This window comes from Protomyctophum bolini (genome assembly GCF_963924005.1).
Source record: "Protomyctophum bolini genome assembly, chromosome: 5".
NCBI classification, from domain to species: domain Eukaryota; kingdom Metazoa; phylum Chordata; class Actinopteri; order Myctophiformes; family Myctophidae; genus Protomyctophum; species Protomyctophum bolini.
In genome coordinates this window covers 29,818,675-29,843,348 of record NC_137866.1, presented here as the reverse complement: position 1 = coordinate 29,843,348, position 24,674 = coordinate 29,818,675, and the positions used below count along the sequence as shown (strand labels likewise).

Sequence of the window (24,674 nt, the reverse complement as noted above, 5' to 3'; positions counted from 1 at the left end):
GCACTAATTATTAATTAAGCCAAGAATATCATATTCATATATATATATTTATTTTGTGTGTGTATTTACTCCTCGTTTTAAAACCGTTAACACACCACTGGCATTCGGAAACCAGTTACCAACGCACTGCCATTCTGACGCGCTCAATGCTAACGCTGTCCCCTAACCCTAACACGCGGAATGTGCCGGAAAGATACAGATTTTTTTTAAGGTACCCATCCATCCATCTTCAACCGCTTATCCGTAGTCAGGACGCGGGGCGCAAAAGCTCCAGCAGAGACCTCCAGACTTCCAATCCCGATGCGTTTAAAGGCCAGTTTGGCGATATAATCCCTCCATCTGATCCTTGTGCAAAAACAAATACCCAAAATGCCCTCTGGCACGTATCAAGGAGGTCCCGTGGTTCTGGCGCTACTGCTCCGTTCCTTCCTCCTCCTCCTCCTGCGCATCTCGTCAGGGTCGTCCTGCCCGTCCGTCTGCCTGTGTACCTCCGACACGGTGAGCTGCGGCTCCGTGGGGCTGACCCGCCCGCCCCAGGAGGGGCTGCCCGCCTCCTGCGTCACCCTGGACCTCGGATACAACCAGCTGGCGTGGCTGGCACCCGGCACCATCGCGGGCGTGCCCCGCCTGGAGGCCCTGCGCCTGGCCCACAACCAGCTGGCCAGCCTGGCCCCGGGTGTCTTCGGCAACGTGTCGGCCACGCTCCGACACCTGGACCTGTCCTCCAACCAGCTACGCACCGTGGAGACGCACTACTTCCAGGTATTAGGGACGTTAACAATTATCTATCGATTCTTTGTCGTTAAGAATTTTCGTGATTGCATTTATCATCATTTTTCAATTAATTGAAAATGAAAAGCAAAGCTTTTGCACACCTACAAGCGACAGGTGCGTAGGAGAGGGTACGGTGCCCCAAATATGAACAAGGAAAACAAGCGCACACTGTCTTCAAATGCAGTGACCACCATTAATTTACAGGGAAATAGCAACGTTTCGGCCTATCCAGCCTTCATCAAGCTATCCCTCTATCTTTATGATGAAGATAGCTTGTAAAGACAGACCGATCTGACCGATTCATTAATCGGATTGATTATTCAAATTGATGCAGATTAATCTAAACACAACTATAGAATTGGCCGATATATAGCGATGTGTTTGCCGATTAATCTCCCATCACTACTACGTTCTATTGTGTTTCCGGTAAATGTCAACAGAGGTCCAATGACATCCAGCAATTAGGCAATTATCTGGGAAAATGCATTTGGCATGAATGCCCGTTTTTGCTTACTTTCACCCTGTGACAGGGCCTGTGGAGGTTAGAAGAGCTGCTCCTGTTCAACAACCGCCTCTCCCAGGTGGAGGGGGGCGCGCTGAGCGGCCTCGGCAGCCTGAGGAAGGCCTACTTCAGCCTCAACCACCTCGCGCACTTCCCCTTCTTCTCCGTTCGTGACCACAGCCACCCGTTCCTGTCCACGCTGGACCTGTCGTCCAACCGGCTGGGCCCCGCGCTGCCCTGGGACGACGTGAAGGCTCTGCCAGGCCTGGTGCAGAGGGGCCTGCACCTGCACAACAACTCTCTGCTGGCCTGCGACTGCCACATGTACAGGTACCGGTGTTTGTTGTTGGCAGCAAATTTCTGTTTAGGTCTAGTCCTATTATAGTCTTTGGAATTAAACTTTCATTTAGTTTTAGGCACATTTTAGTCACCCGGAATGTTTTAGTGTTAGTCTAGTTTTAGTTAACCAGGGGCTCCATTTTCGTCACCGCTAAACCCCTTATCCCTAAACTTCTTTGCCTTTTTTTTACTATTTTGAAAAACATTTTTGAATAGTTCAACTAGCCAATCTACATTGACACGTTGTGAGCTTGTGAAAATGACAGATTTGTTGAAAATAGCCGATCTACAAGATCACAACAGGCGCGCTGCGACGCGTTGTGTGCTTGTAGATTGGCTATTTTCAGCAAGTGTAAAATGACTTGTCTTTTATTTATACTGGATCTCTTGTCCACTAGTCCCTTCCTAACATTTTAGTTTACTTTTATTTGTTGACGAAATTGTCAACATAGGCTATAGAGCGTCACAGTCCTTTCATGACAATGCCAGGCCCAGGAAATGATTCCCAATGCATTCTTCCCATAGACATTTCAAAAATTATTTATTTAAAGACGGTTACGCCGCGGACAAAGCCAACTCGAGTTGTGACAACTCATGACAACAAACCAAACAAATAATTACAAAGGAGAAAAACAACCAAAATAGTGTTGTAACCTGCTGTTTTTTTCTTCTAATTATTTGTAAGGCCCAAATAATTGTGTTTGTTGTCATGATTTGTCACAACAAGAGTTGGCTTTCTACAAGGCTTAAAAGGTCTTTAAATAAATACTTTTTGAAATGTCTATGAGGGAAATGGACGGATAATCATTTCCTGGGCCCTGGTAGGGTTCGGGACTGCAACGCAATTTAGTCTTAGTTTTAGTCATCATAGCTTAGTTAGTCAGTGAGAAAAGGCAGTCAACGAACATTTTTCGTCTTAGTCGACGAAAACAACACTGGTTCAGGTCGGTATCATCAGAGATCGTCACCAAACTCACCATGCACGGCTTGTGGTGGACATTTTTTGTCAAAATTCTATTTTTGCCACAGACACACACAATTAGTGGACAATAATAATACCAGAAACACAGAGCTAGAGGTCAGTCCGCTGCCCTCAGGTTGGCAGAGGAGGTTGTAGCGCACATGATTACATTAGATAATTGACACTGGGTGAAAAAACTGGGTTGCAAAAGTGTGGGATAAATTAGCCCTTGACCATAACAGGTCTATAACTCTGAGTGTGCAACTACAAATGTAATGGATTCTTCTTTTAACGCGCCCTTCTGCTGTTTGCACCACAATTAAATCACAAGTTAAATTGTCACCAGTTTGAGTATACGATATATCGTTACATTTCTAGTCATATTGATCTGGGTTTACTTATGATCCTATACATGACTATTTCTATGTATGTAATGTATTACCGCATGTGTTGTTCTTGCTTACTGTAAATCGCCAGTGATGGGCAAGCTACTTGGAAAATGTAGTAAGCTACACTACCAGTTACTCTCTATTAAATATTAGGGCTGTCAGTTCACCTCTATAATCCAATTCGAATTTCATTGCTTAATTATTTGTAATTTTCGAATATATTCGAATATTTACATTGTATTTTAGCTCATATTTAGCCTATAATAATACACAGAATAACAAGGTTTTGACGATGCACGTTCTGTCCACTAGAGGGCCCCCCCTTCCAAACGACAAAGCAGTATTTTCAGAACATGTAATAATGGTTTTCGGCACAAAATAGCGTTTAAACTGTTGTTTTATTGAGCACAGTGCACTCAGCACGGTAAGATTGTTGTCTGTCTATAGTGCAAATGCATTTTACAGTGAACGTTGTATACTTCTGATACAGTATAGTCTGAGTAGTGAGTAGGCTAGTCAGGAATCATGGACTTTTTCTTTTTTCTTTTTAAACGGAATGCTGTCACGATGAACAGGCCATCATTAGTAAATAGCAATGAAGATATATAGAGATGCCTATATTTTGCGCTAAAGTAATTGTTGAATAACACATAAATGTAGGTTTTAACGCTAGAATGGCATTGTAGTGGACTATAGTGAGAGGCGAGATTGTCTTTCCTTCATTGCGGGACTGCAGGACTAGTCTGGAGATATAGTCGTGGATGATCAGCTTCAGACAGTCAGTGTTTTGGTTCGTACCTGGAGTTTTGCATTATCTCCGCTGTGCACAGCAGCACAGGGGAACTGTCTTTAATATATCCATGGTCGTTTTCAGTTGCTTTCCATGTGCAACACAAAAGTAGCCTACCATGTGTTTGTTTTGGTAATAGCCTACTGCAGGCGCAGCCATGCTGATTCACGTAATCGCGTAGGACAAAATGAAACCAGCCGGACCAACGTTAATGGTTTAATGCACGTAGGACCCGCATTTTCAAACTGTCCACAATATGCGACAGACTCGACGGTACTAATAAAACATGCGAGTGATTCTTCTTAGTTGCAGCGCGCTGTGCGACTGCGTGTGTGCATGCGTGCAGAGGAGGGAGGAGGTGACGAGGCGCGCGTGTGACCGTGTGTGCGTGCGTGCAGATGGGAGATTTCACAGCGGTAGATTCGTTACTCAATACATTTAGTGAGCGGATAAAATAACATAAAACAAAATAAAAATATTAAATAGAATTAATAAATGATAAAAGCTCCATTCGAATGGCAATTTTAGCTTTCGAATATATATATTTTTTTTAATATTCGAATTTCTTTCATATTATGAAATTCGTTCTGACAGCCCTATTAAATATAGCTCAACTACAACAAAGCTATCCCCAGATAATTATAGCAAGCTACACTATAAGCTACATGGCAAAAGTAGCTAGCTACATGGACACTACTTTTTTTTTTAAATATTTTTTATCAACTTCATGATCACGTTTCCACCGAACAAATAGCCTAATAGGCAGGCAAAAATGCTGAGTTTGGTTGTTTATTAAAAAACAAACAAGCCCTCTGTCTGGCTTTTGGTGTCAACTTTTTCACATTTACTTGTATTAATGTACCTTGCGGTGTGGCTGATTCATGTGTTCAGTGTTGGGAAAGTTCTTTTTTTTTTTTTTTTTTTTTTTTATCCCACGATTTTGTAACCCAGTTTTCTTTTTTTTCACCCAGTGCCAATTATCTAATGTAATCCTAGGCGCTACACTTCCTCTGCCAACCTGGGGGGGCAGCGGACTGACCTCATGCCTCCTTCTATGCATGAGGAGTCCAAGTTGCTTCTTTTCACCTGACAGAGGGGAATTTCCCCGGCCGGACGTAGCGTGCGGAAGGGACACGTTATTCCGACCAGTTCCTTTCCCCTCCATCAGGCGCCCCGGCTGGCCAGGGGGAGGTAGTTTTAGAGACCAGGATTACGGCATGTTTTTGTGAGGGTATCTACCCTAGGGGACACGGGGAGAACATGCAAACTCCACACAGAAAGGCCCTATCGCCAACCCCCACCTCGGGTATGGGCACTGATGACGCGGAGGAGGGAACACGCCGCCAGTGCCCACAGCGTCCCCAGCGGGAATCGAACCCGGAAAGTTCTTTTTTTTATTAACTATAGTTCAGTTGACAGTTAATTTTTTTTAAAGGAACTAATTCAGTTCATAATTCAACATTTTGAACTAAAGTTCATGGTTCCAAAAAATGAACGATTTTAGTTCTTTTTTGTTCTTTTTTTAAATTATTATTATTGCCACAGCCTAGCCATTTGCGCACCAGCTGAGAGACAGGGATTTAGAGTAGACTAGAGAATGCGGGTGGTCTGTTTGTTTGTGTCAGACTCTTCTTATCTAAACCAACCAATCATGGATTTCTTTCCAGGGATTTTTTCCCCCCACAAAACTTTATTTAACAGTAAATTTGTAACTTTGTAGCTTTTGTTGAAAGCTACGTCACTACTTGGGTCTAAAAATAGCTACACTACAAAAAACACTACTTGGTTCAAAAGGAGTGAAGCTACCATCAAGCTACTGATAAATGTAGTAAGCTATGTAGCTTCGCTACTTGTAGCTAGCTACTGCCCAACACTGTAAATCGCTCTGGATTAAGAGCGTTCTGCTAAACGTTGTAAATGTGTTTAAATTGCACAGCGTGTTCTGGCACTGGGAGGCGCGGGGTTTCCAGTCTCTGCAGGACTTTGGGGACCAGTACACCTGCACCGTCTACGGGGAGGCGCACACCACGGCCGTACGCTTCCTCCAGCACCCGCGCTTCTTCTTCAGGAACTGCAGCGCGGGAGGAATCACCGCCGCCGCCGCCGGGGAGCTGCCCGTCACCGTCTCAAGGTTATACCAATAGTTCGGGAGCAGTGTTGTTTTCGTCGACTAAAATGAAGACTACCTTTTTACACTGACGAAAACTAAATGAAAACTAAATGAAAACTACAAGCTACGATGACTAAAACTAAGACTAAATGTATTGACAATTTCGTCAACAGCAAAAAAACTAGACTAAAATGCTAGGAAGGGGACTAGTGGACAAGAGATGCAGTATGAGTCATTTTACACTTGGTTGCATGCTGAAAATAGCCGATCTACAAGCTCACAACGCATCACGCTGCAACGTGTTGTGAGCATGTAGATCGGCTATTTTCAGCGATGGCATCAAGGCCAAAATACATTTTAGTCGACTAAATGATACATAGATAATGATATAATAAATATAATTATTATATTTATGTATACTTTTTAAGAGTAAAGAGAGCCTACTGTCAGCTGTCCAGCAGTCCAAATATTATTAAATAAAATTTCAGAATAGTAGACCTGAGGCCTACCATACCAGGCCTACCATTGCGTGGCACATCTGCACGGAATGTCTACGTTCACAGGCTTCTGTGTATGATGCCTAGAAGGCATCTGAGCATGTGCAGCACTACAAATCTTACACCATATGTGTTTGGTAAACCCAGCCTATGACTAAAACTTATTGTAGTTTTTATTTAGATCCGTTAAAAAAGATGTTTTTCAAATTTAGTTTTGGTTAGTTATTTCGTTACTTTCCGCTAACTAAAACAACTTCCCCTGCCCTCCTCCTCCTCCTCCTCCTCCTCCTCCTCCCCCTCCTCCTCCTCTCCTCTGCAGCCTGTGGGTGTTCGAGGGCGAGCGCGTACAGCTGGACTGCCAGACGTCGTTGAGCGTGGGCGGCAGCGCGACCTCCGACCTCTGGTACGCGTGGCAGACGCCCGGCCAGGGCTACGTCACCACGGCAAGCCTCAACGACAGCAGCGACGACCACCACGAAGCCACGGCCGCGATGAGCCTGTTCGCCAACGGCACCCTGGAGGTGCCGGCGGCCACACTCAACGACTCGGGGCTGTACGTGTGCACGGCCTCCTCCACGGTGGACTCGGCCAGGAACGCCACCCGCGAGGTAACGATAATGTTACTTTATTTACTAGAGCAGTGCCCGGTGTGCACTGACCTACTTGGAACGATGCAACTCGAAACGCATGCCCCATACACCCAGTTATTTTGTGTCCCTTTTATGATTTTATTTTTTATTTATTTTTATTTATTTAACCCATAAAAACCACATTGAGACATTTACAAGTGTGAACTGGCCAAGAGAAGAGGCAAAATAAGTGACACAGCTCTGCCAGTAACAATAAATACAAAACAATAACAGGACAAACATGCATCACTCATAAATACAGTATCCACTACCGAAGAAGATCATAAATACAGTACCCACTACCGAAGAAGATCCTAAATACAGTACCCACTACCGAAGAAGATCCTAAATACAGTACAGTAAGTAAATCTAGTAACGCAACCAAAAAAGACTAATAAATAAAAACTAAGCAACAAAATTTGCTAGTAAACTAGAAAGCAAGAGAACCAACATTTGCTATACGTCAAAGCAGGAGCAGTGTTTGGGAAGTGTGCCCATGGCAATCCTTTTAAAGCTCACTAGGGGAATCATAGAAGCCAGTTTGAGTCTGGTCTGTAGGTCATTCCAAAACCAGGGTCCGAAAAAAGCAAGTATTTTTCCCAGCCTCATATTTTGTATGGAGTTATTTGTCAGCCATGCCCAACTATGGAGTCTGTGCAGATATCAGAACATCATTGTGATGTCAGAACAGACCAGCTGTGTATCTATGTCCCGTGGAGAATAGTAGACTCTTCAGACTGAGTAGCACAGTGATATTTTCAGATCCGCAGCGAATCATATTTTGAAAACCACTGACAGAAACAGGTTTTTCAGAAAGCTTTTAGGATTTAGAAGCCTGCAATATAGGACTGATGTTGTTTAGTGTTTTACAATAATAATCTAAATCTGCAAAGTAACTAGTAACTATAGTTTTCAAATAAATGTATTGGAGTAAAACTACAATAATATTGCAACACTGCAAGTATAGGCCACAATTTATTCCATGAAGTTACTTGTGTTTACTACATTTACAGTAAAGCAGTACAGTATGTGGCAGCTGGACAAAAAACAGGACAAAATTCCCAAAGAGAGGAATAAAGTAATCTAGAACTCTTTTAGGCAACAAGAGGGAGCCACTCAATAGATCTTTATGTGATCTTTACGCGTGTCTATGGCTCTTGCCCAGGGTTTTCCTTTTCTTTTGAAAAGAAAATGCATGCGGTGTCCGAGGCCAGTATATAATGTTAGGTGTGACCAGAGTAATAGCCTATAGTAAGAGAGTGGCGACACTAGTGTTGACTCCCATTGTAACAATGGAATGCGGAAGTGCTCATTCTATCTCAATGGGATAGTTCCAGCCATAGGAGCAATGTTTGGATCTATAGCCCATAGGCACCCGCTTTGCGGCGAGATCAAAGCGTGTCGCTCTTCTCCTATATACACTCTGGGTGTGACATGGTCCGTGTCTGGTTTTCATGAAGGTGAACGTGACGGTGACGCGTCCGGCCGCCGAGCCGTTCAGCGAGGGCTACACCACGCTGCTGGGCTGCGCCGTCACCATGGTGCTCATCCTGGTCTACCTCTACCTCACACCCTGCCGCTGCCGCTGCTGCAAGCCCCCCGGGGCAGGGGGAGGAGGAGGAGGGGGGGGGAAACAACCCCTCCCCACCACCGTGGTGGTGGGCTACGAGCCCAACTCCCTGTGCCCCGTGTTCTCCCAACAGTTCTCCACCAGGTGAGTGTTGCAGGCTTTGTTGTATAGGCTGTTCAAAAAGGACCGCGAGGAGCTGCCTCGCAGCGTTTTTTGCAGGTCCACTCTAGGGCTTTAAGCAACTAGTCGACTTTTCAACTAGTGACTAATTGAATAGTCGACTAGTAAATCCACTAGTTGACCTCGTTGGTACTAGTTGACTTGTTAACAGTTTAAGGGCCCCAGACCGAGGTCTCCGTCCTATTAATTAGTACAGTGTGACGATTGATTAGGATGGAGATTGATATCAAAACCGATGGCCCGAGGCTCGGCCCGACCCTAAAAATTACTATAATGTAATAAACATAATACAGCCGAAGCCCGACAAAAGCCTGACAGAAAAAAAAGAGAGAAAAAAACAAAGCAGCACTAAATGGCGGCGCGGCGGCGCCGTGTTTCAGTGTGAAAGTGAGAACGGAGATCAACGGATTTATCGAAAAATAAAGGATGTATGTAACTCACGTTAGAATAGGCTATTAATGTTCCATAACTTCCATTTCCAATCATTCGAATGGATTCCATACAGTGGTGGTGGTGGTGGACGACTGGTGAGTAAACACGAATAGCTGCTTCAGCTCCCTCCCTTAGTTTCCTCTGAAGTGAAGTTGCTTTAAGTGTAGTTTTTAAGTTATATATCACCATGGATCATTTGGTGACGTTGATTAATAATTATAGGTTTTATTCATCGCAGCCAGCTGGGTTAACGAGACTCAGTGCAACATGACGAAAACCTGACGCTTCTTCAGCTGTGATAATCCGATTGATTTTATAAAACATTTAAGCATATGGCAACTTGGCAAGTTAACTGGTGGTTAGTAGCTTGTTTGGTGTGCAAACCAGAGGGAAACCAGCAGTAGCAAGGCAAGCAAGCAAGTCTCACACCGTTCACTCTACTGTACTGCCTGCGTGCAGTGCAGGACAGGCTGCATGCTGCTCTGGCCTCGTACACATATGATCTGTTCTGTCTGTGTTTCATGGCCGGGCTCTTTGATTTAATGGATTAAATAACCATGGGCGTTCGGGGTGTCAACATATAATTTATATTGCAAAAAGGGTGAAGTATTCGGCTTTAACTATAATAACCTTTGTTCTCCACCAGGGTCAGACCCCCTCCCATGATGGGCTACGAACCCAGCTCCCTCTACTCGGTGTTCTCAGCCCCCTCCTCCGTCTCCACCACCAGGGTCAAATCTCCCTCCTCGCCCGAGGGTTTGGGTTTGGGTCGACACCACGTGGCATTCATTGATGCTGACATACATAACGGTAGGGGTCGCCTGATGATGTCGCAATTAATTACATAATATCCTCCTAATAATCGCAATTATTTGAGATAATCGCAATAGTTTAACTCATTTTACTCATTGCTGTCTGTCTGAATACCAAAAAAAAGGTTATTAGAATGTTGACATATTATTGCTTATAGCAGCTTTACACCGTTAATCAAAATCATCTGTGTGACAATACATTTTCAACTGACAAAATGTGTGTGTATCCGTGACAGGCCTACAGAACGGACGCCTGGTGAAGACCATCGCCGCAGACCACCTCCCGATGCCGTCGCCGTCTCAGTGGGAGTGGGAGACCCACCCCCCGCTGACCATGACTCCCTTCACACCCACCCCCCGCTGACCATGACTCCCTTCACACCCACCCCCCGCTGACCATGACTCCCTTCACACCCACCCCCCGCTGACCATGACTCCCTTCACACCCACCCCCCGCTGAGTGTGATTCCCTTCACGGCCGCCATCGTCGAGATGTGAACACCTGTTAGTTGTTCACTGTAGTAGTGTGTTCTAACCCAGTGAGAGTCCCCGCTGACCATGACTCCCTACACAGCCGCCATCGTCGAGATATGAAAACCTGTTAGTTGTTCACTGTAGTAGTGTGTTCTAACCCAGTGGAAGTGGGAGACCCACACCCGCAGTGTTGTCATCGACTAATACTATGACGAAAGATGGCCGTCGACCAAAAGTGCCCTCTCTGCACGACACATGGCTGGCTGGCCCCTCCTATGTCCAGCTTTGAGGGTTTGTGATTGGCCAGAATGAGATGATGCATGATGACGGCGTATGATGATAAGAGCGCCACTCACTTCACACGGGTGTGATATTTTTTTTACTCAGTCCATCCAGCCACCTCCACATTTATCTTGGATTTTCTTTTCTCCTAGATGATCGCGTTTACAACATTTATTTTCCGGGTGTAAGACAAAGATTTATCGTCCGCCACGCCAAACAGCTTTTGTTTACATCCTGGACACGCGTCGACAAAATGGTATAATAATAAATAAAAAAGACTTGGCGGGAGAATTCATTATTTTATACCTGGCAATCAATATGTTAATGGTCCCCCAAAATATAATATAATCTGACTGTAGACCCTCAGAAAGGATGCTGTGCCAAGGACCCCCCCGTAAAAGATGTGTTGTTAAAACTATGTATTTATTTTCCTTCCCCAAACTCATTTTTAAAACAGCCAAGTGTAGATTGTTTATTTTCAAATGTACACGGTTTATGGTGTTGTATATATTCGTGGCTGAACATATTTTTATGCTACTTGAACTAGTTTTCCTGGGGACCAGAGCTGATCATGAGGTAATATATCTTCTTCTCTGGAATCCTGCCTCAAAGCAGACCAGAGGTATAGAAAACCGTTCCCTGATGTCATCTTTAGGGACGCATGCATCAGTGAGCAGGAACTGGGATGGCAATGAAAGACCGGGAAGTCTGGGCGTGCTGTTGTGAAATCCATGAACTCAACTGCGGTAGAAAATGTACATGATGTTCTAAATGGACTGTAAATGGATACGAACGTCATCTCTCTTCACTGATGGGACTATAAATAAAGCCTGATTTATACTCGCCAGGAAAATAGCAGGTTTTGCGTCACATAATGAGCTTGTAGACATGGCGTGCAAGCACAAAAAATCAGGCGTTAAGCTGCCGTTTAATAAATGAGGTCAGTTGTGTACAGCGTATGAGCTGAGCGGACTGATTAGTCAGAAAAGGGAGTGCCACTCAGTGTTGGGTGGTATCAGCCCTCAGCTACATCTGTCAGAAATATCTCCTGCTATACAGTACCTTCGGACCAGTACAAAGTCACTACAAATGCATTGCATTGCAACAATTCTATTTAACAACGTCAATAGGCTGTTGTTGGCAGCTTAGACAAAAGTAAAACTTACAGGGAACTCAATACTGTGAACAAAACTATATACCGTATTTCAGCACCACCACACATGGACAGCGACAGACAAAGACTTGCAGCACCGCAGCGCAGATGGACAGCGGCAGACAGACTGGTTCAGTGAGCGGCAATAGACTTTCAATCCATACCTCCTGGGTTCGAATCCCGCTTACGTCTATTATTTTTGTGTCCACCAAACAACTTTTTTTTGTTGCAGATAAAGGTAAAGTTTTGTGTCCATGACGGAGAAGCGCCGTCTCTGGTGGCCTTGAACCACGTGAGGCACCGCCGAGCGACTCGCCGAGCCGAGCGTTGCAACGGCCACCAGAGCCTGGACTCATCACCATTCCAGAGGCACAGAATAGTAAATATTTGTTCCCCCCCTCTAGTTCCCATGCCCCGACGTAATGCATGTGCCAAGTAACTATACTGGGTTGACTATACCTATTTTCACTGACGAAAACTAAATGGAAATGGAATGAAATGACTACGATGACTAAAACTATTTCGTCAACAAATATAAACTATAGACTAAAACTCTATAATAACTGTATAATAAAAATCTAAATAAAAATTTAAAAACAATCTTGTATAAAAAGAAAATCTGCCTAACTATGATGTCACTGGTGGACGGATTTCACAGCCCTCCTATGAGACACAGAGCGAGTAGAATAAAATTGTCCTTTAAGTGATATTGTACATTTTGGCCAATGTTTGATTTTTTTTTAAATAATGTAGTTTGTTGATTGCTGACTATTACGTTTTAGAGGTATTACAAAGGTCTTTAACCCATTCTGTACGGGAACCCCTTTTGGTGTTTTAACTAATCATTATGTTATACTTTAGCTATTGAAAAATAGCAGATCTACAAGCTCATAGCGCGCCACCGAGTGGCACGCTACAAGCTTGTAGGTCTGCTATTTTTTTTGTAATCGTAAAAATAAATCATGACAGAAAACTGTCATGATTTAAAATTTATGTCGACGTCAGGCCTAAATGGGATCACCTGTATACAGTTAAGGTCCCTGGCTGCACACGGCTGCATTTTTCAGATTTTTAGTAGTTTAAAACAAAACAAACATGTCCACTCTGCAATTAGGACTGTATGCTGAGTGAGAAAACTATATGCTGCACATTACAGAGATTAAAATAGGGTGCATTTTGCATTTATATAGTTAAGGGACGCAATAAAACAACAACCTCTGCACCCACGGGATGCACTACAATACTCGGCATGTACAGTAAAAATAATACACGTAAAATAAAATGTGATATTTCATAGTTAGTGCTCACTGCGTTCGCAACCATATAAAATTAAATGGGAGTTAAATGCTGCAATTTGTAAACATGGCAAAATATGACTGCTAACGTGTGACTCATAAAATGTCCCTGGGACTCGAAATCATTCTAGGACCACCCTGGACCACTGTGGGGGGGTCACAGTTTGAGAACCACTGTTGTATAGAGATAGGCACGTGTCAAAGGTCAATCTTCAGTTGACTGCACCCTCATTCTCTGAAATGTGTTTTTGACATGCAGGTTCTGACAGTTCTGTCATACTGCCCAATTTCTCAATAAACATCTATGTACATATTTGATGGTTGGTTATTGTTGCTATAGTTTGAAATAACTGCAATAAATGTACGATTAACTTTTTCACCCCACAATGAATGCAAAAAAGGTGTGGGGAATTTATATCCACTACGACCATTAGTCACTGGACTCATTCTGCGTTCACAACGGCAGCTGTACAGTGGCGCAGAGGAAAAAGCTCCAGGGGGTCATAAATACAGCACAGAAGATCGTTGGCTGCCCTCTCCCCACACAGAGACCGCTGTCATAAAAAAAACTCTGAACATTATGAAAGACACTTCCCACCACGCTCACTCACTGTTTGAACTGTTGCCATCAGGCAGACGGTACAGAGTGATCAAGTCCAAGACCAACAGATTCAGTAACAGCTTCTATCCCACAGCGGTAGTTGCACTCAATGCTGCTAAAGATTGATCTGTTGCTGCGACACATTTTAGTTTTCTCTGCTATCAATAAGTACAAGAAGGGTTTGTTGTGCGATAACAGCTGAAATTACATGTTTGTGCATTAGTGCTGCTGGGGTTGTGCAACAAGAAGTCATGTGTGTTTTGTTTTAGCTTGTACAGTATGTTGTTTTTGTGATATAATGCACTGATTGGTTGGCACTTTTAATTTCGTTGTACACGTTGCAATGACAAATAAAGATCTATCTATCTATCTGCAAATATACAGGCTGACATTTTTCAGCGGAAGCCCAGCGACATGAAGATACAAAGATACAGTCTACCATTCATTGTCAATGGAAGCCAGCGACATGAAGATACAGAGATACAGTCTACCATTCATTGTCAATGGAAGCCAGCAACATGAAGATACAGAGATACAGTCTACCATTCATTGTCAATGGAAGCCAGCGACATGAAGATACAGAGATACAGTCTACCATTCATTGTCAATGGAAGCCAGCAACATGAAGATACAGAGATACAGTCTACCATTCATTGTCAATGGAAGCCAGCGACATGAAGATACAGAGATACAGTCTACCATTCATTGTCAATGGAAGCCAGCAACATGAAGATACAGAGATACAGTCTACCATTCATTGTCAATGGAAGCCAGCAACATGAATATACAAAGGAGACACATCTGACGTCTTGCTACAAAAGCTACAACAGCTACAAAAGTAAAGAAACAATAAGTTGAGCCGGTTTGAACTTCAGCTATACAAAGCTACACATATATTCTGTGTAGCTTGAACGTAACGTGAACTTGGCAAAGTCGGCAGTCGAATGAATAATATCTAGTGAGGAAAAAAAAAAATTTGTTCTGCCCTCAAGTCTGGGAATTCATTCAGGAAGTTTTTTTTTTTTAAAACATCTTATCTGTCAGAAAACAGGAACACATCCCGAGGTGCTCCGTTTTACTATAATCTCTCACAGACCTGACACAAACAATGCCCAGCCTCGATTAGATGTAATGTGCTGCTTATCTAGGAAATAGACTGCACACGTCTAGTAGAGGTACCAAAAGCAAGCCCATAATATGTACTGCAAACAAGCAAGCAAACAATTTGTGCCAAATATGACTGAAATCTTATGGTATTTAGTCGAGCAAAGAAAGAGCAAACAAGGAACAAGGATATACTAGAGGAGTCAAAAGCAAGCACATGTTGTACTGAGTCACAATCTTTTTGATGACCAATTTGGGGGAAATATACAAACACAAAGTGAACCATGGTGTAAGTCACCACTGGAATGTTGAAATACTAAGTAAAAAAAATCCGGAATTCAACATTCACCCTAGAACAAAAGTGTTCTATCAAAAGTTTAAAGAAGGCAAATAATATGGTGAATGATGACAATTACATATATTTTTGGGGTCCTTGACATGAAATATTGAGCACCGCTGACATAGAAACATAGTTATTTCAGAAAACTGTCAGGATTTAGAAGACATTTTTTAAATGTCGACGTCAGGCCTAAATGGGTAAAAGACTGTGTGAGGTCACATTTCTCAGTGAGAGGAGTATACTAGAACATTAGGTCACTGACACCAGAGAGACCAATCTGCCTCGTCTATCTATCTGTGTAATCCTTTCTGGAAGTCTAAAATATACAGCTTGTGAAACCAAGAGGGATCTGATCTCAAATACAACAAAGGCTGCAGACTGGATATCAATCTCTTGACCTGACCTGCACCCTTAAGTCCTGGTCCATCACGGTTGGATTCGTTGTGCGTGTGTGCATGTGCGTGCGTGTGTGTGCGCGCGTGTGTGTTGTGCATGTGCGTGTGTGCGAACGGACCCCCATTGGAAAACATATGCCAGTGCCCCCGATAAGGGAGGATTTTTACAGCTCTAGCAGTGTTTCCGAAACATTAATTTCTCGGTTTACATATGATCCTAGATGTACTATTTAAATGTATTTGATGTATTATGTGTTGTTCTGTGTTGTAAATCGCTCTGGAGTTAAGAGCTATTTCCTCTAAATGCCTATATTGAAAATTCCTTTTTCCCCAAATTATAATAATTAAAAAAATCTTTAAGTACGTATGACATGTCCAGAACAAGTGTGCTAGGGTTTATGCCAAGGGTGCCAGCTGTGGAAAATAATCTATGCAAATACCTCAGCCTACATCGATCTCCTGCAATACAGTACCTTCGGACCAAAACAGTCACTACAAATGCAACAATTCCATTTAACTACGTCAATAGGCTTTTGTTGGCAGCGTATTGCCAAAAGTTAAACTTAAAAAGTAAATTAAACTCAATACTGTGAACAAAACAAAATAATATATACTGTATTTCTTTCAGCACCACCACAGATGAGTCTGGTTCAGCACCACCGCAGATGGACAGCGACAGACAGAGTCTGGTTCAGCACCACCGCAGATGGACAGCGACAGACAGAGTCTGGTTCAGCACCACCGCAGATGGACAGCGACAGACAGAGTCTGGTTCAGCACCAGCACAGATGGACAGCGACAGAGACTGATCCAGCACCAGCGCAGATGGACAGCGACAGAGACTGATCCAGCACCAGCGCAGATGGACAGCGACAGAGACTGATCCAGCACCAGCGCAGATGGACAGCGACAGAGACTGATCCAGCACCAGCGCAGATGGACAGCGACAGAGACTGATCCAGCACCAGTGCAGATGGACAGCGACAGGCCAATTATTGTTCAACATTGGCCTCAGTATACCTCTAAGCTTACTTCTGCTTACTTCTCAGCCAGTTTCTGAGACAAACTAGCCTGTTCTACTTGCCAGTCAGAAAAGTCTCTCACGAGGGACAGAAGTGGGCAGGGCTGCCCAGATACCTGCGGAACAGGGCAGAAGCTGTGGATGGGCCCGTGGCATGGGTGGACCACCACCACAGTAGCCTGGGCACCATTCCATTTCGGGTTCATGAACCGGTCGGGAGCGGATGATATCGCTACGTCATGTTGTAGTATTGTTTTGTAGTCAACAATCTTCCGGAACTTCTTTTTCCCTCAAACCGATTTCTCTCAATAAAAGCTACAAGCTACGAGAGCTTTTATTGTTATTCTTCCGGATTGAGGGAAAAGGAAGTTCCGTGCGATTGTTCCTGCCTGATGACTACACTTCTGGTGGGGGGGGGGGTCCCTGGGACAACATATTTTCAGATGGGGGTCCAGTGGTCCACAGCCAAATAAAGATAATTCTGGGGGTCTTTGACATGAAAAAGTTTGAACACCACTGACATAGAAACATGTTTTTTTCAGGAAACTGTCAGGATTTAGAAGCCATTTTGTAGAATCGAGCTCAGGTTAAATTGAACCTTCCAGGCAGCACGCTAAGCTGCTGCTTTGTCCAGCCCTGGGTGTGATGACCGGCTTATCAGACTTAACTTCAGGCTGGTGTTTTTTTTATCTCGGCCAAGCTTTCAACTTTGGCCAACAGCTCTTTTATCCCGCTCAGTTGCACCGGTTTGCTGAGAAGACTTGATCTTTTATAGATTATTTTTGTGCCCTTCGGTTTCTTGGCAGCTAAGAAAGGATACTCAGCCTTTAACCCGTTTAGGACTGAGACCACATTCTACAAAATGTCTTCTAAAGTTTTCTGAATTATTTTTGTGTAATTATGTTCATGTCAAGGACCCCCAGCAATGTATGTGGCCGGCGACACCCATCTGAAAATATGTTGAGGGACCTCCCCAGAAGCAAAGCTATGCGTTAAAAACTGTGAAAGAACACATTTATTCAAAGATTTTCACACATTTGTACTTTTTTCATTTTTTTTCAACAGCTAAAGTTTAAAATAGTGGTTAAATAATGTTTAGGTGAAACAAATGTGTTCCAGTCCTTAACGGGTTAAAGCATCACACAAGCTTCAAAGACACGAAAAACAACAAGAATGCCATAATATTAATTAAACAACATGGCCTTCCCTTTCCCTACATGGAAACTCTTCACTGAATGGAAATAGCATATTAGCGAATTAGCCACGATGACACATTTAAATTGACGATTCATTTTCCACACAAATAATTAACAATTTAATTGCATTTTTGGCATTGCACATTGGAGGATATGAATACAACAGCTGATCTACAAGCTTACAACATTGCTTGATGTTATTGTAGATCTGCTATTTTTGGGGGAAAAAGGTTGAAAATGTATGAACATTTTTCGACATGCAAATATAACCCTAGTAAGCAAGCCGCATGAAAACAGTTACAAGTTCAGTTCAAGTATTACGTCCATTAGCCATGTGCAACTTTCTTCAATGCAACAGTATAGTCTGTTCTCCTATACGGCAGTGAATGCTGGACCTTGAAGCCAATCCAGCAGAAGTCTCTAGACGGGCGCTACACCAGAATGCAGTACTTAACATCAGCAAGAGTAGCCTATATGTTACCAAAAGTAATCTGTATGATGGAATGCCAAGGATGAGCCAGACAATAGCAGCGAGGAGAATGAGACTATAGCAGGACACTGCCAAATTAAGACACCAAGAGCTGCCAGTGCAACATTAGCGCTGTGGGAACCAACACACGGGCACCGATCAAGAGGATGTCCCACATTGGTTACCGGAGCACTCGCCAGTTTACCAAGTCGACACGGCGAAAATTCTTCATCAATGTCTTCATCAGTGTAGTATGTCAAACTCCCAGATGTTAAAGTTCATTTAAAAAGTGATCAAATTATGTTGTGAAATTAAATGGTCAGCTAGATGATGATAAGAAGGTGAGTATGTGAATATCAATGATAAGTAGGCCTACTGTTTCAGGATATTGTTTACTAATGAATTACATTGTTTCTGTACTTTGGTGTTTAAACTTTTAGCAGTCCTACTTTATCTAGTGTTAACTCTAAACATCCTTTCTTTCTCTCTCAATTCAATTCAATTTAAATGAAGGTGAAGTAAAACCAAAATGCACAAAATCGCGGCGAGTTGGTAAACTGCCGAGTTCTCCGGATACCCCCACATTAACTTTAATTAATGTGTGGATGTACTCAAGAACGACGCAGGAGCGCAAAGCACCAACGAGCTGATGCCAGATGTACTGTATGGAGAAACGGGGTGACTGCATGGAAGCGACAATGACATGGAGAGGCTCGCCTAAGGACCACCGAGAGGGCTGCAGGGACGTGCAGAGAGTGTTAGAGAGGGGCAGGGGCTAAACTCCCGTTAAGAGGGCACTTTTGGACAAAAATTGCAAAAATCGCAGATCTACAAGGTCACAACGCATCTCACTGCGACGCGTTAAGAGCTTGAAGATCAGCAATTTCCGGGGCGCAATCCCAAACCCGACATTGGATTTCAAAAGCAATTCTCCTGAATGCTGCCTTCTGGCATGGCATGGAAAGGAGTGGCATTTGCATTTCTTTCACCATGTATAGTAAATGCTATTCGTGGTCTGGAAAGGGCGGTTGTTTTACAGACGGGTAAAAGGGCAGGGGCTGTCGAAGCTTTGATGTGTGCACGTCCCTGGAGGACTGGTCTGCAGGGAACAGCTAACATGCTGCATGAGTCATTGTGTTCCAGTGGCAGCAGAGCTGTAGGGGAGTAGACAATGCACTGAGGGACTGAGGGACGGGATGAGGTCTAGGATGGTATTAGGAGATTACTGTGAGGATAAAACGATCAGGTGCTCTGATTTCTACGCCGTTGTTTTTGTTTAATCTCTCTAAAGCTGTTTCAACCCATTGTGACACACAGCAGGAAGACAGATGGATGGGTGGGGTGGGTGTACGCCGGTACAGGCTTTAGTTTAGACATGACTATTGGTCCGACTGTCATTAGACCGACAACCTATGCCCCAAACCCCAACCTAAACCTAACCGCAAGCACGGGAGCAGCGCACGCAGTGTTGTTTTTGACAGCAAATTTAGATTTTACATCTAACGTCTAGTTTTCATTTGTTGACGAAATTGTCAGTATATGTAGTCATCATAGCTTATAGTTTATGAAAAAAGGTAGTCAACGAACATTTTTCGTAATAGTTTTAGTCAACTAAATCAACACTGTTTGACCGCATGTCAGTCCGTTGGTGTGTCTAATCTGGGTGTGCATCCCCAGTGCAGTGCAGTGCAGTGCAGTGCAGTGCAGTGCAGTGCAGTGCAGTGCAGTGCAGTGCAGTGCAGTGCAGTGCAGTGCAGTGCAATGCAATGCAATGCAGTGCAGTGCAGTGCAGTCAGCCTCCAAACAACACAGGACCGACCAGTGGTGGACAAACTCACCACTGGACAAACTCACGTTTTAACGAGTAAAAGTATAGCAATAATGGAACATAAATACTCAAAAACTGCTTTTAATATTTAATATCATATTGTCTATGTCCCTCAAAGTTATTTCTAATGGTTTGAGCCTCAATCACCACTAAATATGATATAACCAGTCCTTGTCATTTCTTTCTGGACTTTGAAAGCAGTTTTAGCTGCAGTACCACAATGTCCTGAGATGGCGGGGTTGCTGATATGCAGATTATTTAATATTTGAGTCATTATAATTCTGATGATAGATAAAACCAGGCTTGTTTCCATTCCATGCCAGCTTGGAAAATCAACAATGGTGGACATTGTAAACAAAGTGGAAAATAAATGCAAATTTGGAACTGAAGACTGAAGAAGAGGAGGAATTATACAAAGTAGGGTGACATTGATGACATCACGATGAGGCCAAAATCAGTTGAGCTGTTCCTGAGAGCAATTTCCATTAAAACACCTATATGATATGAAAGCCTGATTGTTCAAAATTGGTTATTTGTGGGGATAGAAAACACATAATTATGGGAGACCCAAAAACCCTAAAGAAATTGAAAAAGTTGAATTTTATGTTATAGGTCCTTTAAATATCGTTTTCTTTCACTGACGGAAACTAAATAAAAACAAAGCTATGATGACTAAAACAAAGACTAAATTTAATGACAATTTCGTCAACAAATAAAAACTAAACTAAAAGAGATTAGTGGGAGGGAAGAAGACTAGTGGACATAAGTGGATCCAGTAGAAGTCATTTTAAACTTGGTTGCATGCTTTGTAAATAGCCGATCTGCAAGCGTGTAGATCTGCTATTTTCAGCAAGTGTAAAATCAGTCATTACGACGGCATCGAGGCCTGCCAAAACACATTTTAGTAGACTAAATCAACTGTAGATTTAGTCCACTAAAATCGTATGATACTTGGTCAAATAAACCTAGACTAACACTAAGCCATTCCAGGTGCGATCCAATAGAACTAAAAGACAAGTCATTTTATGCAGGACTGCCAAGTTTCAGGAAAAGGCCAAGAGTGAGACTTTAGTGTCATGAAAATGTGGCCTTTTTAATGTCGATTTGTCCTTTTTTACCATTGATTTAGAGAGGAATACAGACATCCCACACAAGAAAAAAATCCTAAAATATATATATATATATTTCTTTTTTCTTTTACATTTTTTTTTTCGTGAGAATGATGACTTCCATTATCACATTGCAACTATTTAAGGAATAGAAAGTATGCATGTTTCTATTAGCTTGGATTCCCTATCGATGATGTCACTGGTGGGTTTCTAAACTGCCCACAGCCCTCCTATGAGATTTTATCATGAACATTGGTGGTCAAGTGTTAATTTCAAAAAGTAAAAACTCATTTGCAGAATGTCCCATTTCATGTATCATTGTGCAAAAAATTATATTCAAATGTTTTGAAAATAACAGATCTACAAGCTCACAACAATAGGGCTGAAGTGGTTAGTGTGCGTTTTGTAATAATCATTCAAATCTACAAAGTAACTATTAACTAAAGTTTTCAAATAATTGCAGTGGAGTAAAAAAGTACAATATTTGCCTCTGAGATGTAGTGGAGTATAGATTCAGTAGAAGTAAAAGTACTGACAATTGGAAATACTAAAGTAGGCTAAAGTAAAAGTACATACTGTAGGCTACTGGCTACATACTGCAGGCTAGGTGCAACCACTCCTATAGGCAGCTATGTGTGTGGCTGCGTCCCTGGGTCTGTCCCCAGCACAGCACAGCACAGCACAGCACAGCACAGCACCACTCACTTCAGAGGGGTCTGATGTCGTTACTTAAAGCACCTTAGTTGTGTGTCCAGCTGCTTACGTAACGGTTGACTTTGGAGATCAGCCTTTTTTTCATGTTAACAGCATTTCTAAATTAGGATTAGCGGTGCGCTGCATATATGTCATGATGCCATTCGGAGGCCTTTTTTAATCTGAAACTAATGATATGGACGCAATGAATGACGTAATGTCCGCCGTGGATTTAATCTATTGTAATACAAATAGTTGGACTGCCAATGTGCATACATTATATAGTGACATAGTAAATCAGTGTTTAATGGTGTGTAAAAACAGAAAATCGTTGTCCAATATAGGCCAAATCAGTCAAACTCTCTCACATATCATGATCGGAAACCAAAAACACAACTAGCATCATCGGTGCCCTTTCTGCCAACTAAAACCAATCCAAAAGACCCGACCGCCGCGTCGGTCGGCAGATCGACTGGTCTTCTGTCCTCCGCTTCGATTAAAGCACAGCACCAACTCTTCTCGGGTCATTTAGTTTTCTACACTATAATCTAGTGTTTGGGCCGGGATCCAAGAAGGGGCAAACTGAACAAAAGGATTTTGACTCAAGAATCTAATTACCGCGAATGTGAAAAAAAAAAAAATATATATATATATATATATATATATACATATATATATACATATATTTATTTTTATATTGTGAAATAACCGATGTGGAATTGCATTCACTTCTCTAGGGGTTACGTCGGCACCTCACTGGCAAACAAGGCTATTATTGAACTGTCAAAACAGTCATCAGGGGAAATGAGCAGCAGCCTCGTAGCCAGCCAGGCCACTCTCAGACACAATTATGATGACACGCATATCGGGTCCGGCCGTCACGGTCCACTGTCGAGAAAAGCCCCATCTCATTCTAACATGACACCTTATTTAGAATATGTATTCAAGGTTAATTTAAAAAAAAAGTTAGGCCTATTAAAACTCTAGGGCCTGTTGTGTGCACACGCACGCATGCATGCATTCACGCAGGCCTCTCACAACTGATTTGTGGACATTACAGAGGATTCCAAACTTATGAACAGAAGCAGTTTTGTGGTCAAATGTACATGGCACTTCCTAAATGTCACCTTCCTACTGTCCTCATCAACACACACACACACACACACACACACACACACACACCCCTTACCTTTATGCCGGCTGACATACACATAGTCATGTCTGTGGAGGACCACCATGTCTTCAGCAGGCTAACCCAGGTCAGGTGTGATGGCCTTCCAGGTGTAGGTTACTCCAGGTCAGGTGTGATGATGGAGGGAGGGCCTTTAGTTTCTTCTTCCCCTCTCCGTTCCTCCACTGTCCTACAGTACGTCAGATGTAAATTGTAAATTGTGTGCCAAGTCGAATAGTCTATGCTATGGACTTTGTTTGTTTAGGGGGCACTATGACAATGTGAGACGTCATCTGGCTGACATCTTGTTGTGTGACTCATTTTGTTTCATACAGGAAACACGCCAGGATGGATAAAGGAAAGGAAACACTCCAGGATGGATAAAGGAAAGAAACAGTACAACTGAAAACAAACAAACGACGCCCCAGGTGTGTGTGTGTGTGTGTGTGTGTGTGTGTGTGTGTGTGTGTGTGTGTGTTATGGTTGCGCACAGGTGGTGAAAAACAGCCATGCTGTTTTTGTGCTCAGACGCACCCACCCACCCACCCACCCAGCCAGCCACACACAGCTCCGTAAGGGAGTGGTTGGACCACTCAAAATAAATCTAGAGTTGCAATTTGCGGCTATTGGACCCCATCGTCTCATTATGTGGCCTGTCATTTGTTTCAGAATTCCTTTACTTTAGTCTAGAATAGATGATAACAGTGAACTTCTAATAGCAGTCATTCTTTGGTAGCCTAAAGCCTACACTCTAGCTGTGCTGGTGGTGGTAACTTTGATTGATTGATTGAAATATGTATTAACAGTTTGCAGAATCACAGTACATATAAAGCACAACTAAATACAAAGACTGTTAACTGTGAGTGGACGACCGAATAAAGCATTACACTTGTTTACAAGAGGGTCCACCTTGTTCAATTCATCAAAACGTTTAGAGACGTACATACACTTATATAGCTAAAGAACAGAACAGGAATTCATCATAAAAGGAGGTAAAAAGGGAAAAGAAACATACAGTGAGGGGGAAAAGGGGTTGGGGTACATGTATAGTGTAGATTAACCATTCATAATTTAGGCTGGGGACCCCCGGGACCCCCTCAAGGACCTTCCACACATCCGAGTACTGTACTGTACCCAAACAGTCTCACCAGGCCAATACAGTATACACATATGAACACATTAATAAAACATATCCATATAATATTTATACTTTAAACATTTATACGGATAAGTAATAGCTAGGAGGCTAATGTCCAAGTGTGTTAAAGTCAACTATACATCCGTTCTCTGTCTGAGACGTTACGCTAGACCAGAGGTTTTCAAACAGTGGTCCTTATAATGGTACCAACATCAATACAATTTACAATTTACAATTTAGGCATTTAGCAGACGCTCTTAATCCAGAGCGACTTACATTATGGAATTGTAGGCAACATCATTTCCAACCCCAAATATTCTTTTGTTTTGGGTCTGAGACAGTCAAGGCTAAATCTCATCAAATGGTGGCTCAAAATGCCAAATAAATAATGGGCAGCAGTGAGTGACATTAAAAAGGTTG

General features: G+C 42.8%; 1 protein-coding gene across 1 annotated transcript; it reads left to right on the top strand.

Moving 5' to 3' along the window:
• Positions 1-369: 369 nt before the first annotated feature.
• Positions 370-10,349, top strand: LOC308315046 (amphoterin-induced protein 3-like; the record flags this gene model as incomplete). The annotated part of the gene is made up of 7 exons (XM_080762869.1): positions 370-762; positions 1,305-1,606; positions 5,692-5,886; positions 6,682-6,970; positions 8,452-8,705; positions 9,820-9,929; positions 10,222-10,349. The coding sequence occupies 7 exons, from the start codon at positions 370-372 to the stop codon at positions 10,347-10,349; spliced, it is 1,671 nt and encodes a 556-aa protein (XP_080618995.1).
• Between the last annotated feature and the right edge of the window lie 14,325 nt (positions 10,350-24,674).